The 17,985-nt window shown below is 44.9% G+C and overlaps 1 protein-coding gene across 1 annotated transcript; it reads right to left on the bottom strand.

Annotated features, from left to right (window-relative positions):
* Positions 1-551: 551 nt before the first annotated feature.
* Positions 552-14,763, bottom strand: TLR2 (toll like receptor 2). The gene is made up of 2 exons (XM_038755369.1): positions 14,692-14,763; positions 552-3,209 (listed from the first exon to the last, which is right to left on the bottom strand). The coding sequence occupies exons 1-2, from the start codon at positions 14,733-14,735 to the stop codon at positions 842-844; spliced, it is 2,412 nt and encodes an 803-aa protein (XP_038611297.1). The 5' UTR covers positions 14,736-14,763; the 3' UTR covers positions 552-841.
* Positions 14,764-17,985: the final 3,222 nt, after the last annotated feature.

The raw sequence follows: 17,985 nt of genomic DNA, 5'->3' as shown, positions 1-17,985 counted from the left end.
CCGTGCTCTATCTGCTAGACCATGGTGCTTCCTCCTACTTCCAGAAAACTAGGCTTCCCAAGAAACAGCAGGTAGCATTCAGGTTTATGTTGCAGATATCCAGGGCCCAGGTGGATGGGTCACTTTCCCAATATAACGGAGTCCAGAAGCTCAGGGTAAGAACTTCTTCTTTGGGTCACAGAGAAAAAAGGCGAAATTTGAAGTACAAGGAATTACTTGAAAGAGGGTATTAATATACCTGATCCATAGATGCCAACTTTTCATTGCAAGTATGGGAGGGAAAAGGGGACAGGGACTTAAGAGGGGTGAAGACTAGCAAAGGACAAGCTTCAAAATCAGCGTTTTGATCATTTGGAAATTCTCAGATCTTTTCTGAGACCTGGGATGAGAAAGAATGGGAATCCATCTGAAAAAGTTGTGAGGGCAATCACCCTCCTCACCGCCATTTGGTTGGGCCCCCAATTTAGCTGGACTCTCATTAAAGTCATCATACCAGAGAGGTAATGTTTATACCTATTAACATGGTAAAAACAGAAAAGAAAAAAGACCCAAGACAATCACACAATTTCTTAAAAACTGAAAAGCAAATTCTACAACAGTAGAAAAGCAAAAACACGTAAGGGTACTTCACAGGGCTGAAGTAACTCCATGGTAGGAAGCTAGTTGTGTGGAAAGTCCATTTACTCTCTCGGTCTACATGAGCCCAGGGAGTGCATTAAATGAGGCTCTAAAAGCCTACTTTAGAGCCTAACTTACTTCCAAGGAATAACTAAGGCCTGGGGAGAATCTAATGATTTCTTAATAAGTAAGGTATTGGCAATGCTTCATCTAGCCTGGAAATTCAGTGCAACAGAGATGAGTCTTCAATGAAACATTCTGTCTTAATTGCTGATTTTAAGTTTAGCCAAAATGTCTCTCTCTCAGCCTCATCTGATGGCCATTTGAGGTAGGTCTTGGTGTTCATGATCTTCCGCAGCTTGCAGAACCTCTGGGGAATTGTCTTCTTCTCGATGGGCTCCAGAAGAATTAGAATGGCAGAATCATTGTTCTCATCAAAGAGTCGGAAGTGGGAGAAGTCCAGCTCGTACTTGCACCACTCACTCTTAACGAAATTTTCTGAGAGCACAAACAGAGTTTTGTGACTCTTTTCAATGGAGTCAATGATGTTGTCTATGATCCATTTGCCAGGCACAAAGTCTCTTTTATGAAGACACAATCTAAAGGGCGGGTTAGAGTGTTCTAGCTCCTGCACCATTAGATTTTCCACCCAGTAGGAATCTTCTTCACTGTAGGAAACAAAAGCATCAAAGCAGATTTCCCTATCCTGGGTTTTTCTGGGCTTCCTTTTGGCCTGGAGCCAGGCCCAGGTCATTTTAATATACCAGATTCCATGAAAATGGTGGCAGAGAGCCACAATGAGTACTACGAGCAGAAAAAGAATGCAGCATGTTATGGACACTAACAGAGCTCTGTGGCATTCAAAAACTGGGAGATGAGTATCCTGAACTCTTTGGCCTCTCACGTGGGATGGTGAATCACATATGTAGTTTTCGGGCCAATCAGTCAGAACACTGGCTATTGCCTGCTGGTCCTGAAGGAAAGTCAGAAAAACACAAGAGCAAATGAAGTTGTTGCCACCGACTTCTAGAGCCTTCAGTTTCTGGAAAGACTCAAATTCTTTCCTGGTGAAAACGTTCAGTGCGTTCTTGCTGATCCTCATGACCAATAAGTTTGGGTACAGGGTACCCTCTGGTAAGGTCTTCAGCTTGTTTTTAGAAATGTACAGCTCTTTGAGCCATGGGAGGTTCAACAGAAAATCTTTGAGATTATTATTACTGACATCTAAAATTTCAAGTGTTCTAGGGATGCAGTCCGTCAATCTGGGAATTCGGGTGCCAGACATATTCAAATACTTAAGATTTTCTGGCCATTGGCAAGATTCGGGCATGGAATCAAACTTGTTCTGGCTAATGTCAAGATTGATCAGTTTTTTCAGAGTGCTTAAACTCGCTCCCGTTTGATCCACATATCGCAAACTATTCATACTTAAATTTAAGGTTTGTAGGGAGGGCCAAGCACCATCACAGGCGGAATTCTTCAGTAATTCATCAAATAATATATTTCCACTAAGATCCAAATATTCCAGTAATTTAAAACTTTGTGAAAGGGGGCAAGGAACCAAGAAAACCTTTGAATTTTCAATTGTAAGTCTCTTGAGTCTTCCTACAAGGGAATACACAGGTTGCATGTCTCGAAATAAGAAAAATTCTGGAATCTGTAACCTTCGAATTATGACTGTTTCTATGGAACCTAAATAATTAAAGTTCCTTGGGTCTGACTTATACCAATCTCCAACTCCAAAAAGCACACAATCTTCTACTGTTATCTCTAGCAACTGAACAGCAAGAGATAGCATTTTAAAAGTTGTTATCACACTTTCATCTGTCATCTCGACATGCCTTAATTCAATTCTCTTGAGATGATTATTGGTTACTGGGCTCGACATTGAAATATTTCCTAGTCTAGGAGGTATAAGATCGCTTAAAATCTTTAGCACTATGTCAGATTTGATTACATCTAACAGCAGGTGACTTATATTCTGAGTTGATTCCAAACTTAGGGGTTGATACCGCTGAAGGTTTGAACCATCAATCTCAAGTTCTTCCAGATCTGAAATCCCTTCAAAATCTTGTTTCTGAATCTCAGAGAAGTACTGACCATTGCCCACTTTTAGAGATCTCAGTTTTTTGAGGTGAGCAAAAAGGGGACTTTGTCCAAAGTCTGCATATGGATTATCTAATAAGTTTAAGGATAGCAAGGAAGAAAGGGATCGGAACCAGGAGGGTGACAAACTAGACAGGTGATTGCTGGATAAATCCAAAAGTTCTAGAATTCTCAGGGAAAGAAAGGCATCTTCATCTATTGTGCTAATCCGGTTGGCCTGGAGCATCAGAGCTTTCAGGTTCACACAATTTTGTAGATCCGTTTTCCCGATGTGTCTGATGCTGTTGTTGGACAGGTCAAGCTGCTGCACTGTAATGGTTAGGCCCGATGGAATGGTGCTGAAAGCCAGGGAGGACCCATCGCAGAAACCCGTGGCATCACACAGTAGGGAAATGTGTTCAGCTGCGACTTCGTCAGTGATACTCTGAAGAGCCCACAGGATGCCTGTACAACAGATGAGGAGTCTCTGCATCCTGGGCTCCAACCTAAAACGTGAAAAATGATTGGGAAGTTTACATCCTGCAAAATAAATCTACTATGCTTTTGTGAGAATGGTGGAGAAAATCTACAAAAAGCATGAAAGTGTAAATTTGGAAAAATTAAGTAGGATAGTGCTTGTTTTTTGGGTTTTTAATGGTATTTTTTAAGTGCTTACTATGTGTCAGGCACTCTACTACATGCTGGGGTGGATACAAGCTAATCAGGTTGGACATGGTCCATGTCCCACATAGGGCTGACAGCATTAATCCCCATTTTATAGATGAGGTAATTGAGGCACAGAGAAGTTAAGTGACCATGGGGTCACACAGCAGACAACTGGCAGAGTCAGGATTAGAACCCAGGTCCTTTTGACTCCCAGGCCTGTGCTTTATCCACTAGCCCACACTGCTTCTCTTGCTGCTCGCTGTATTTTAATAGCATGAATAATGTTGAGCTCTCTTCTCTAAATGCTGTTGCAAAGAAGTGGACTGTTTCTCCCTGGAGTCCCAGGGAGGGAAACCCAGTTTCTCGGCTATATGGCTTTTTGAACGAAGCAAGCATGCAGCTCTACTTGATTTGGAAAATGGAGGTTCCAGTCAGAGCACTCTGTGTGGCAAGGCAACAGCAGTGCTAATTTTTGTTACCCCAGAAGTAAAATTGTGTTATTCCTTGCTGGCATCCTCAGTCGGGGACCTGGTAAACCCATCCAAATCCCAACTCCTTTCCCCCGAATTCTGACACTTCCACCAAGTAAGCCCTTACTGGGTGCAGAGCACAGTACTAAGTTCATTTGGAGTGAACAATTCAGTATACTTGATAGACATGATCCCTGTCAACAGGACCTACAGCCTACAGTCTACTCTTCTTGTTCCTCTTTAAACCTCATACTCCCTGCTCCCCTCTCCACCCCTTCGACTTCCAGTCACAGTTTTTTAAATAGCTTTCCCGCAGCTCCCATGCACTCCACATTTCACCCTCCCGTACCCTTTATTCCGCCCCCTCCCATCTCTGCAGTGCCTCTGTGGCTTCCCCTCTAACTCACCTCACCCAATAATAATAATAATAATGGCATTTGTTAAGCGCTTACTATATGCAAAGCACTGTTCTAAGCACTGGGGGGGGGGGGGATACAAGGTGATCAGATTGTCCCACGTGGGGCTTACAGTCATCATCCCCATTTTACAGATGAGGTAACTGAGGCTCCGAGAAGTTAAGTTACTTGCCCAAGATCACACAGCAGACATGTGGCGGAGCCGGGACTCGAACCCATGACCTCTGACTCCAAAGCCTGTGTTCTTTCCACTGAGCCATGCTGCTTCTCTATGCCACTTTAAAATTTTTTGTAAAGTTGTCTTGGCTGATTCCTTTCCACTCATAGCCCCCAGGGATTGTCCCAGGAGAGGAGGCCAGGGAGAGAGCACTTCCACCCTCCCCCAGTCCATCCTGATCAATCAATCAATGATATTTACCAAATGCTTACGATGCTCAGAGCACTGTATTAAGCAATTGGAAGAGTACAACGGAGTTGGTAGACACGATCTCTGCCCACAAGGTGCCTACAATCTAAAGGTGTAGATGTACACTAAAATAAATCACAAGGATATACACATAAGTGCTGTGGGCATGAGGGTGGGTTATCAAAATGTAAGCAAAATGTAAGAGGTACAGACCCAAGTGCAAAGTCAACCAAGAAGGGAGGGCAAATGCAGACAGGGTTGGGAAATGAGGGATTCGTTAGGGAAGGCATGTGGAAGGAGATGTGATTGTAGTAAGGCTTTGAAGGTGGGGAAGAGTGGTGATCTGTCAAATATGAAGGGGGAGGGAATTCCAGGCCAGCGGCAGGACATGGGCAAGACAGATGAACTCCTCTAGACTTGTAAAGTAGTTTTGGGCAGGGAATGTGTCTACCAACTCTGTTGTGTTGTACTCTCCCAACGGCTTCACACAGTGCCATGCACACAGTAAACACTCAATAAATGCCATTGAATGACTGTGAAAAGTTTGGCATCGGAAGAGCAGAGTACGTACACTGGGTTGTAGTGGGAGATGAGTGAGGTGAGGTAGGAAGGAGAGCTGATTGAGTCCCTTAAAATGGATAATAATAACAATAATATTGGCATTTGTTAAGCGCTTACTATGTGCCAAGCACTGGGGTACATACAAGGTAATCAGGTTGTCCCACGTAGGGCTGATAGTCTTCATCCCCATTTTACAGATGAGGTAACCGAGGCACAGAGAAGTTAAGTGACTTGCCCAAGGCCACACAGCTGACAAGTGGCAGAGACAGGATTAGAACCCACGACTTCTGACTCCCAAGCCCATGCTCTTTCAATCAATCAATCAATCAATCAATCGTATTTATTGAGCGCTTACTATGTGCAAAGCACTGTACTAAGCGCTTGGGAAGTACAAATTGGCAACACATAGAGACAGTCCCTACCCAACAGTGGGCTCACAGTCTAAAAGGGGGAGACAGAGAACAAAACCAAACATACCAACAAAATAAAATAAATAGGATAGAAATGTACAAGTAAAATAAATAAATAAATAAATAAATAGAGTAATAAATATGTGCAACCATATATACATATATACAGGTGCTGTGGGGAAGGGAAGGAGGTAAGATGGGGGGATGGAGAGGGGGACGAGGGGGGGAGGAAGGAAGGGACTCAGTCTGGGAAGGCCTCCTGGAGGAGGTGAGCTCTCAGCAGGGCCTTGAAGGGCCTTTCCACTAAGGAGTTGCTGTTTGATGCAGGGAGGGATGGGCAACCACTGGAAGGTTTTGAGGAGTGGAGAGACATGGATTGAATGGCATTTTAGAAAAATGATCCTGGCAGCCAGAGTGAAGTATGAACCAGGGAGGGGAGAGACAGGAGGTGGAGAGGTCGGCCCCTGGGGGTATTGATGTCCTGGGAGCTGCAAGCCGGAAAGGGGCTGTCGATGATGCTGGGAGCTGGGAGGGAGAGGCAAAAGTAGGCTTACTTAATGGCTAGATCAGGAACCCAGGGAGGGATGATATTACATTAGAAAAGCAGCATGGCCTAGTGGATAGAGCACGGGCCCGGGAGTCAAAAGGTCATGGGTTCTAATCCCAGCTCTGCTACTTGTCTGCTGTGTGTCCTTGGGCAAGTCATTTACTTCTCTGTGTCTCAGATACCTCATCTATCTACTGTGAGCCCACTGTTGGGTAGGGACTGTCTCTATATGTTGCCAACTTGTACTTCCCAAGCGCTTAGTACAGGGCTCTGCACACAGTAAGTGCTCAATAAATACGATTGATTGATTGATTGATCTATCAAATGAAGATTGAGACTCTGAGCTCCACATGGGACAGGGACTATGTCCAAGCCAATTTGCTTGTATCCACCCCAGCGCTTAATACAGTGCCTGGCACATAGTAAGTGTTTAACAAATACCATTATTATTATTACAGTTTTCCTCACGGGATGTAAAAGTTGGCGCTCTGCACTTTCCAACATACCTTCCAACACTTCTACAGCACCCTTGCACTCGGATTTTCACCCTTTATTCACCCCTCCATCAGCTCCACAGCAATTATGTACATATCCATAATTTATAATAATAATAATAATAGTATTTTTTAAGTGCTTACTATGTGCAAAACACTATTCTAAGAGCTGGGGTAGATACAAGGTAATCAGGTTGTCCCCCGTGGGGCTCACAGTCTTAATCCCCTTTTTACAGATGATGTAACTGAAGCACAGAGAAGTTCAGTGGCTAGTCCAAGGTCACACAGCAGACTAGTGGTAGAGCTGGGACTAGAACCCACGTCTTCTGACTCCCAAGCCCATGCTCTTTCCACTAAGCCACACTGCTTCTCATTAATTTATATTAATATCTGTCTCCCCTTCTAGAATACAAGCTCATGTGGGCAGGGAATGTATCTACCAACTGTGTTATACCGTACTCTCCCAAACACTTAGTACAGTGCTCTGCATACAGTAAGCGCTCAATAAATAATACTTTTTGGGTGTGCCAGTGAGAAAGACAAGCCAGTCTGTTTTCTTCTTCCATGACCTTGTCCTTTTCACTGTAGAAGCATGATTCTTTTGCCTCACTGCACTAAAGTAACAAACCAGATTCAGGCCACAATCAGGAAGTAAGCAGGGTAGACGTCTCTATTTTTTACACGGTCCTCCAGTGATCTAAGAAGAAGGCTTCTGGGGAAGTGTGACTCTTCTGATTCTGATTTTCTGCCTGGTGCGGTATAAAGTGTAAGTTTTTAACACATTAGGTTTTTAAATTTTTTCAACCTCACCCCTGCACTACACCCTTCTGATTGTGGCATTGCACGATGATGAGAACAGCGATTGCCCAGAAAGAGTGGCATCATCTTAGACCGGGCCTGGCTGGGAGGGAGTCCGTACCACAGCAGCAGCTGAGACCCTGATGAAGGTCGAATCCCGGAGTCTGGTGATGGATGCACCTTGTTTTGGTGAAGTCTTTCCTCACTGCAACATTAGCGATAGTGGGAGTGGTTTTGTGTTCAGATAATTGCAGAGATCAGGCCTTTCAATCTGCCCAGGAAGAAATGTTTATCTCAGATTCTGTGCTGCCTGTGGCCTAGTAGATAGAACAAGGCCTAGGAGTCAGAAGGACTAGTCTAATTCTGCCACTTGTCTGCTGGGCGACCTTGGGCAAGTCACTTAATGTCTCTGTAACTCAGATACCTTACCTGTAAAATGGGGATTAAGACTGTGAGCCCCATGTGGGACAGGGACTGTGTCCACCTTATTGCTTTGGATCTTCCTCAGAGTTTAGTACAGTGCCTGGCACATAGTAAGAGCTTAACAAATACCATACAGAAAAGCCACCACCCTTGTCTGCAAATGCCCTGATCTAATGGTCATACACTTCTAGCTCTGTCATGTCTACCTGTATAGAGGATAATAATAGTACCTGTTAAATGTTTGTTATGAGCCAAGCCCTATGCTAAGTGCTGTTGCTGTTGGGGTAGATACAAATTAATCAGGTCAGATGCATTCCCTGTCCCACATGAGGCTCAGAGTCTGAGTACGAGGGAGAGTAGGTATTAAAACCCCATTTTACAGATGAGGAAACTGAGACCCAGAGAAGTCGAGTGACTTGCCGAAGGTCACAAAGCAGGCACATGCTAGAGCTGAGATTAGAACGCAGATCTTCTGGTTCCCAGGCCCACTTTTTTGCACTTGGTGCAGTGATTTGTTGTGACTGTAGTTCTTTGTTTGATTTTTCCTTTCTGGTTCTGCAAGAAGGTAAAAAAGAGCCCCTTTCACCTCTGAGCAGCTCAGTGTTAGTTGAGCTTTGCTCAACAGTGGCTTACAGAACGGATGAAGGTACAGTGATGTCTGTTGCCATTTAGTTGTGAGATATTCTGTTCCATAACAACAGATAGCACCAATTCTCTCTACCAGCTGACGCATGATGCGATACCACTGGCACAGTGAGGACTGGGCAAGAGAGTGTGATTGGCTCAGTGCAAGCCATTATCACAACTACAAAAAACAACTCCAGACAGTAGCCTGCTGGTGGTCGGATGTATGATGGTCTTCCACTTAAATATTGATGTTGGAACAATACTCACTCTAAATGGCAAGGGGCCAGAAAAAATGTACTACTGTATTTTCATGGATAAACTGCACAAGTGTGAAAGAGATTCTCTGCCAGTCTCTCTCTCTCTCCCTTTATAAAATCTCACCATTGCAGCAGCATCTTGAAACAGAAGGACAACTCTACTTTATACAATGTGCTCTGTCAGCACTTGGAAGCACATAAACAGACGACAGATCTGTCCTTGAAGAGTTTATAATCTAGTGTAGGGTACATTAGCTCAGCTGAACAGTTTACACACTACACCATTTCTGGTTAAAAACAGAATAAAAATCTCAGTTATACAAGTTTTAAAGCAAAAAAAAAAAAAGGAAATTGTCATTTAGTCGAGTTGAGGAAGCACAAAAGGGAACTCCAGAAAACGTGATTCAACAGTAACTATTCTATGCCGGGAACTTAAGTTGTTTCTATGGATGATGGGGAACTCCACTTCTAACCATACCCAGGTCTTGGAGCTCACTGGACCTAACATTCGAAACAAAACCAAACTTGGGGACAGAACGACCTAGCGAAAAGAGTAAGGGCCAGGCAGTTTGGAGATCCAGGTTCTAGTCTCAGGCCTGCAAACGGCCTGCTGAGTAACTTTAGGCAAGTCACTTAAATTCTCTGGGCCTCAAGTTTCCTCATCTGTAAAATGGTAACTTCTCTCCCTACCACTTATATTGTTAGCCCGAATTAGTCCAGGAATTGTGTCCAAATTGATTATTTTCAATCTACCCTAGGGTTTAGCATAGTGCTTGTCATCTAGTAAAACTCAATACCAAAACTAAATAAATAATACACAGTGTAACAAGATGCATTCTTTTCCAGGTAGTTTTCCACTCCATGCATTCAAAACTGGGCTATATTTAGTTATCCTTGACCATTTTTGACTCTGTTTCCCCTCTTTTAAATTTTAGTTTTTATGAACAGTATGTTCTCCAATATCTGGTCCCTTTCCCTAAGTTCCATGTTCTTGGACAGAGCTCAGAGCCAAAATAGAATCCCTGTCAATGTCCTCTGCCACCACCATCACCCAAAAAAAAAAAAAAAAAAAAAATCGGAATAACTTTGTTTTTATCACTGCCTTCCACCTCAAATGTATGAATACAGGAAATGTCTATAGAGGTCTGATCAATCAATTCCACCCCCTTCACTCCACAGAAACCTCACCTTAAGGGTCACCAATGACGTTTTCTTGCCAAAATCAACAGCCTCTAATTCATCTTAATCCTCAACCTCTCAGCTGCCTTCAACATTGTTGATCACCCCCTACTCCTGGAAACATTGCCCAACCTTGGCTTCACTGACACTGTCCTCTCCTGGTACTCCTCCAATCTCTCTGGCCACTCATTCCCCATGTCTTCTGTGGGCTTCTCCTTACATTCTCCATCTATACCCACTCCCTTGGAGAACTCATTCACTCCTATGGCTTCAATTACCATCCCTATATGGATGATTCCCAAATCTACATCTCCTGATCTCCCTTCTCTGCATTCTCCTATTTCCTCCTGCCTTCAAGTTATCTCTGCTTGGAAGTCCTGCTGACACTTCAAACTTAACATGTCCAAAGCAGAACTCCTCATCTTCCCACCCAAATCTTGTCCTTCCTCTGACTTTCCCATCAGTGCAGATGGCACCATCCTCCTCCCTGTCTCACAAACCCATAACCTTGGCATTATCCTCGACTTATCTCTCTCATTCAAACTACATATTCAATCTGTCACTAAGTCCTGTCTGTAACTTCTCTGTGCCTCAGTTACCTCATCTGTAAAATGGGGATTAAGACTGTGAGCCCCGTGTGGGAAAACCTGATTACCTTGTGCTACCCCAGCGCTTAGAACAGTGCTTGGCCCATAGTGAGTACTTAACAAATACCATTATTATTACATTTTAAATGTATTCTGCATTATTTTTATAAATATTGCTAATTACCACTTTATTCATAATTTTGAACAATAACAGAAATTAATCTATTAATAATTATGAAGTAAATTTTACTTACGCTGAAAATGATTTTGTGATATCTGAGCAAGTTTTCATCCCAAATAAGTGAAACCTCTGTTATGAATCATGAAAAAGTTGGTCAGTGGGACAACCTGATTACCTTGTACCTACCCCAGTACTTAGAACAGTGCTTGGTACATAGTAAGCACTTAACAAATACCACTATTATTATTATTATCCTTCATAGTATCACTAAAATCCACCCCTTCCTCCCCTCCAAACTGTTACTATGGTAACCCAAGCATTTATCCTCTAGACTGTAAGCTTGTTAAGGGCAGGAAACGTGTCTGCTAATTCTGTTGTACTCTCCCACGGGCTTAGTACAGTGCTCTCTCTGTACATAGTAAGTGCTTAATAAATACCACTGACTGATTATCCTATCCCACCTTGATTGCTGCATCAGCCTCCTTGCTAACCTCCATGTCTCTCCAAATCACTTTTCTACTAAAACGATCAGCCCATGTTTACCCACTCCTTAAGAACCTCCGGTGGTTGTCCATCCATCTCTGCATCAAACAGAAACTCCTTGCTTCCTCCTACTTTACTTCTCTGACTGCTTACTACAACCCAGCCCACACATTTCACTCATCTAATGCCAACCTACTCACTGTACCTTGTCTTGTCTAGCTTGATGCTGATTTCCCACCCACTTTTTGCTTCTGGCCTGGAATTCCCTCCCTCTTCATATCCGACAGACGATCACTCTATCTTCAAAGCCTTATTAAAATAACATCTCCCCCATGAGGCCTTCCCCAACTAAGCCCTCATTTCCTATTCTTCCACTCCTTCTCTATCACCCCTGCACTTGGATTTGCACCCTCTATTCACCTCTCCCTCAGCCCCACGGCATTATGTGCATATCTGTAATTTGTTTATTTTAATCTCTGTATCCCGTCTAGATTGTAAACTCACTGTGGGCAGGGAATGTATCAACCAACTCTTGTTATATTGTACTCCTCCAAGTGCATAATGCAACACTCTGCCACAGTAAGTACTCAATAAATATGACTGATTGATTGATTAATGGTAATTATTTAGCACTTACTGTGTTCAGAGCACTGTACTAAGTGCTTGGGATAGTACAATATAATAGAGTTGGTAGACTGCCCAGTACAAATTTACAATCTAGAGGGGGAGACAGACATTAAAATAAATCTACATATAGGGGCAATAGGAGAGACTAAGGATTTGCGCAATAGTGCTGCGGGACTGGAGTGAATATCATGTGCTTTAGGACAAAATGCAGAAAGGATCATGAATATAGGGGCTTACTCCAAGTAGCTCAAGGGAGCCATTATATCAATGACCCAGAGGTTGTCACAGTCCCAAAGGTAACTCCACAGCTGGACCACTGACCTGTCCACATCCCCCCCACCCCACCTCATGATGCCAATATGGCACCAGAGCAAGGGAGGATCAGGAATAGTTCATCTGTCACTCAGCTGAAGAAGAAGGTGGAGAAAAAGTCCAATGCTGACCAGTTGGAGAGCAACAGTATGTAACGTTGGGGTAAAGGCAGAGGGGCAGTGATAGGCAAGGAGTGGGGAAGGGAGAGCTGAAGCCAGGAAACGACCCTCCTGAGTGGGGAAGCCAGCATCTTACACCTGAAGAGGAGGAAGAAGAGGGAACATAGAGGGAAGGGGGTTAAAGGAACGTGGTGCTAAGGATTTGGGGTAGAGGAGTGGAAAAGGTGAAACAAGGGGTGAAGGGAGCACTCTGCCTCTGTTTCACAGCATCAGCGTGGGGCTATCTGGCTCCATTCTCTGTGTCTCCCCATCACTGTCTACCTCCACGTCTGTCTCTTTCCTCATGCCAGATGCTCTCTTTTTCTGCCCTTTACTCGTCATCTTCTCCTCCCTGCTCCTCTATCGACCCCCTCTTCACACCGTTGCTCACACTTGATACAGCTGGGGACCAAAGAAAGGAGGAAAAAAAAGAATGAGATGGAAAGGAGAGAAAATGAGGCAAAAAGAACGGGGCAGAATTAAAAATGAGGAAATAAAACGGGGGAAAAAATGAGATAAGGGGGAGCGAGAGAGGAAGATTCAGTAAAAGAAAACACTAGGAAGGACAGTACAAGAAAACAAATGATGCCCAAACTGATCAGCAGGGAAAGGACGAAGCAATGAAAATAGAATGAAGCAAGGGAGCATTAGAGTGACAAGAAACTGAAGAGAAGGGCAAGATTTGGGCGTGAGGGTGAGGGCTGGCCTGGGAACGAGAGAGGAAGGCCAGAAGGCGGTGCAGGGTGGAGGAGACCCGGAATGGGTGGGTGGGTGGGTGGATGGTTGAGTGGGTGCGTGGGTGGATGGTTGAGTGGGTGCGTGGGTGGATGGAGGAGCCCGGGGATGAGACCGGCTGCAGCTGCTGAGAGAAAGAGAGGGAGCGAAAGAGAGAAAGAAAAAGAGAGAGAGAGAGGGAGAGAGAGAGAAAGAAAAGAGAGAGGAAGAGAGAGAAACAGAAAGAGAAACAGCATGGCTCAGTGCAAAGAGCAGGAACTTTGGAGTCCGAGGTCATGGGTTCAAATCCCTACTCTGCCAATTGTCAGCTGTATGACTTTGGGCAAGTCACTTCACTTCTCTGTGCCTCAGTTACCTACTCTGTAAAATGGGGATTAAGACTGTGAGCCCCCCGTGGGACAACCTGATCACCTTGTAATCTCCCCAGCGTTTAGAACTGTGCTTTGCACATAGTAAGCGCTTAATAAATGCCATCATTATTAAAGAAACAGAAAGAGAAAGAAAGAGAGAGAGAGAGAGAGAGAGAGAGAGAGAGATAGAGAGAGGATGGGTGTGTGCAGGCCCCTTAAAAGCCCCCTCCCCCATGCCCACCTTTTTATTCATTCAATCGTCTTTATAATAATAATTATGGCATTTATTAAGCACTTACAATGTGCAAATCACTGTTCTAAGTGCTGGGGAGGTTACAAGGTGATGAGGTGAGGTTGTCCCACGGGGGGCCCACAGTCTTAATCCCCATTTTATAGATGAGGGAACTGAGGCCCGGAGAAGTGAAGTGACTTCCCCAAAGTCCCACAGCTGACGGTTGGTGGAGCCGAGATTTGAACCGGTGACCTGTGACTCCAAAGCCTGGGCTCTTTCCACTGACACACACCGCTTCTCTAAGGGCTCTTTACTGAGCCCTTACCAATCAATCAATCATATTTATTGAGTACTTACTGTGTGCAGAGCACTGTGCTAAGCACTTGGGAAGTACAAGTTGGCAACATATAGAGACAGTCCCTACCCAACAGCAGGCTCACAGTCTAGAAGGGGGAGACAGAGAACAAAACCAAACATACTAACAAAATAAAATAAATAGAATAGATATGTACAACTAAAATAAATAGAGTAATAAATATGTACAAACATATATACATATATACAGGTGCTGTGGGGAAGGGAAGGAGGTAAGATGGGGGGATGGAGAGGGGGACGAGGGGGAGAGGAAGGAAGGGGCTCAGTGTGGGAAGGCCTCCTGGAGGAGGTGAGCTCTCAGTAGGGCCTTGAAGGGAGGAAGAGAGCTAGCTTGGCGGGTGGGCAGAGGGAGGGCATTCCAGGCCCTGGGGAGGACGTGGGCCGGGGGTCGACGGCGGGACAGGCGAGAACGAGGCCCAGTGAGGAGGTTAGCGGCGGAGGAGCGGAGGGGGCGGGCTGGGCTGGAGAAGGACAGAAGGGAGGTGAGGTAGGAGGGGGCGAGGTGATGGACAGCCTTGAAGCTGAGAGTGATGAGCTTCTGCCTGATGCACAGATTGATTGGTAGCCACTAGAGATTTTTGAGGAGGGGAGTAACATGCTCTTACTGTGTGAAGAGCACTGTACTAAGCGGTTGGTTGGGGGGGGGACGCATCGAAGAGCGTCTGGCGCTTGGAGGGCCCGGGGTTGGACCTACCTCCGGGCGGGCCGGGGCTGGGGGGCGCGCTCTGACCCCTCCATGCCCCGCGGGGTCTCCTTCTCCTCCTCCTCCTCCGCTTGGCTGCCCTTCTCTGGGGCCGAGCCCGCCGGGGACCCGCCTCTTCTTCCTCCTTCTCCTCCCCGCCCCCGGAGCCGACTCTGCCCGGGGGCACCGCTCCCTGCCCTCCTGCCCCCCTGCCCAGGGCCATCCCAGTCGACTTTCTGGGGCGACGGGGCCCAGGAGCTGGGGGCACGGGGCCACCGGGGACACCCACGGAAAATGAGCCCAGGGCCTCAACCGACTGTAGAATGGCTCAGATGAAAACCTCCAGGGCTTCTTTTAGAGGAGCATCATACCCCTTATCTAGGTCAATCAATCAATCAGTGGCATTTACTGAGGGATTATTATGTGTAGAGCACTGTACTAAGCTCAGATGAAAACCTCCAGGGCTTCTTTTAGAGGAGCATCGTACCCCTTATCTAGGTCAATCAATCAATCAGTGGCATTTACTGAGGGATTATGATGTGTAGAGCACTGTACTAAGCTCAGATGAAAACCTCCAGGGCCTCTTTTAGAGGAGCATCATACCCCTTATCTAGGTCAATCAATCAATCAGTGGCATTTACAGAGGGATTATGATGTGTAGAGCACTGTACTAAGCTCAGATGAAAACCTCCAGGGCTTTAGAGGAGCATCATACCCCTTATCTAGGTCAATCAATCAATCAGTGGCATTTACAGAGGGATTATGATGTGTAGAGCACTGTACTAAGCTCAGATGAAAACCTCCAGGGCTTTAGAGGAGCATCGTACCCCTTATCTAGGTCAATCAATCAATCAGTGGCATTTACTGAGGGATTATTATGTGTAGAGCACTGTACTAAGCTCAGATGAAAACCTCCAGGGCCTCTTTTAGAGGAGCGTCATACCCCTTATCTAGGTCAATCAATCAATCAGTGGCATTTACAGAGGGATTATGATGTGTAGAGCACTGTACTAAGCCCTTGGGAGGGTACATTACAACAGAAGCAGAGGATGAGTTCCCTGCCCATAGCTTACAGTCCAGAGGGGAAGAATGGAAAGTAAGTGCTATCAATATTTTGATCCCGTGGTCTGAGTCCAACCCGATTTGCTTGTATCCACCTGGGGCTTAGTACAGTGCCTGGCACAGAGTAGGCACTTTACAAATATCACAATTATTGTTATCATTATTACCACTGAGGCTACTCTGTTCAGCAGGCTGCATAAATTCCTATGACACCAAGCCATTGTAAGGCGCTTCCAGAACCAATTTTCTGCGGATAGAGACTCCCATGTGACCACATTAGAGGACAGGGCCCCTCTAATCCAGTTTTTGGTGGATTGAGATCCTTCCCCCAGGCAGAATGGCATGGGCCCCAAATTCCAACTGCCACTAGGAAACACAGAAGGGGTTCATGGTGGTCACAGTGGGAGCAAGCAACACCTCCAACTCAACTTACTGTCACCCTGCTGTGGCACTGTGGCATTCAGTGGGGGCATTCCTGGCAGTGTTGTCTCATGGCATCCAAGGAGCACCCAGCCAGAGCCCTGGCAGGAGAGAGAGCGTCGGAAACAGAGCATCAAGAAAACAACTGAGTTATCAGTCGAGGAGCGTGGCCACCCATCTGAACCGAAAGCTCCCCCTGCCAGACCTACCTGGATCAGGTGTTCTCATTCATTCATTCATTCAATCATATTTATTGAGTGCTTACTGTGTACAGAGCACTGTACTAAGCGCTTGGGAAGTACAAGTTAGCAACACATAGAGACGGTCCCTACCCAACAACGGGCTCACAGTCTAGAAAGGGGAGACGGACAATATAACAAAACATATTAACAAAATAAAATAAATAGAATAGTAAATATGTACGTAGGAAGAGGCAAACCATAGATAGCTTTTCCCCACTGATAACAGGCATTTCACCATTTTCTCATTTTGAAATTATCAGTGCTTAGTACCATGCCCCCCCACCCACAGTAAGTGCTTAGTAAATACTATTACTATTGCTACTACAAATCCCCCACTCGGAATATCTGAACCTAAAACAAGCAACTTTGTACTTTAAGGCCCTTCTAAAAATCACATCTCCTCCAGGAAGCCTTCCCTGGCTAGTTGAACCTCTCATCTCCCCTTTATATCATCCCCCAAACACTGTGTCACCAAATAAGTACTCACATACCTCCTCACCACAGTGCACTCATATTCACATCTTTAATACTCTATTGCTTCCCCTACCTGAAATTTATTTTAGTGTCTGCTTCCCCAACTAGATTGTAAGGTCCTTGAGGACAGGGATCTCATGTCTACTTAGTTGTAGTTGTAGTTGTTATCCCATGTGCTTAATACAGTGCTCTGCACAGAGTAAATGCTGAATAAATACTATAGGAGGAACAGTGTGGCCCAGCGGATGGAGTAAGGATTTGGGAGTCAAAAGAACCTGGGTTCTAACTCAGGTTCCACCACTTGTCTGCTGTGTAACCTTGGGTAAGTCCCTTCACTTCTCTGGCCCTCATCTGTAAAATGGGGATTAAGACTGTAAACCCGCTGTGGGATGGGGACTGTGTCCAACCCAGTTTGCTTGTATCCACCCCAAGTGCTTAATACAATGCCTGGCACATAGTAAGCCCTTAACAAATACTACAGTTATTATTATTGTTGTTAATAATTTTGAATCAGCTCTGGTGTTGATTTCAAGACAACTCCAGGTAAACACACCTCTAGTTTTCCCCATGTATAGTCTCTAGCTTGGGTTCAAATTGTTCTTTTAGTTTTGAAAATCGTGTCCTGGCAGCATGCCGTTAGGGGTATTTTATTTACCATTTAGACTCTAAGTGATTAAGACTTCAGTTCTAAGAAAACACCTCTACAGAAAATGGAAGCTTTTGAGTGATGGGGGAGAAACAAGAGACGAATTAGAAGGAATTTAGGGACAGACTGCTGACAACAAACACCTCCAGATCTTAGCCCCTTCCCCTCTGAACACACACAGATTATTCCATTAAGTTCAAAAGGGGCACAAGCTCTTGGAAAACCCTAGTCTTGTCTGCACACCTGACTAATGTAACAAAGTAGTCCAGTCAATTTTTTTTTTCTTCAAGGCTGATGAAAGATTGAAACTGGATAACTAGACAGTGTTAGGCCTTGAAAAGTGGTAGAGAGAATTGAAAAATATTCAATCATTGCTTCTGAGAAGAAGTACTGCCCAGAGGACTAGGCACAGGTCCCAAAGTCAAATGACAGGAATTCTGTATTTTACATCCACTTTTCTTC

This window comes from Tachyglossus aculeatus, chromosome 12, assembly GCF_015852505.1.
Source record: "Tachyglossus aculeatus isolate mTacAcu1 chromosome 12, mTacAcu1.pri, whole genome shotgun sequence".
Classification (NCBI taxonomy): Eukaryota; Metazoa; Chordata; class Mammalia; order Monotremata; family Tachyglossidae; genus Tachyglossus; species Tachyglossus aculeatus.
This window is presented reverse-complemented; position numbering and strand designations above follow the sequence as displayed.

Bases quoted from the DNA above. Each gene is read 5' to 3' on its own strand.
- TLR2 (XM_038755369.1), bottom strand. From the start codon at position 14,735: ATGGAGGGGTCAGAGCGCGCCCCCCAGCCCCGGCCCGCCCGGAG. The intron at 3,210-14,691 runs GTAGGTCCAACC...TTCACGTTTTAG, and splicing joins CAGCCCCGGCCCGCCCGGAG to GTTGGAGCCCAGGATGCAGA.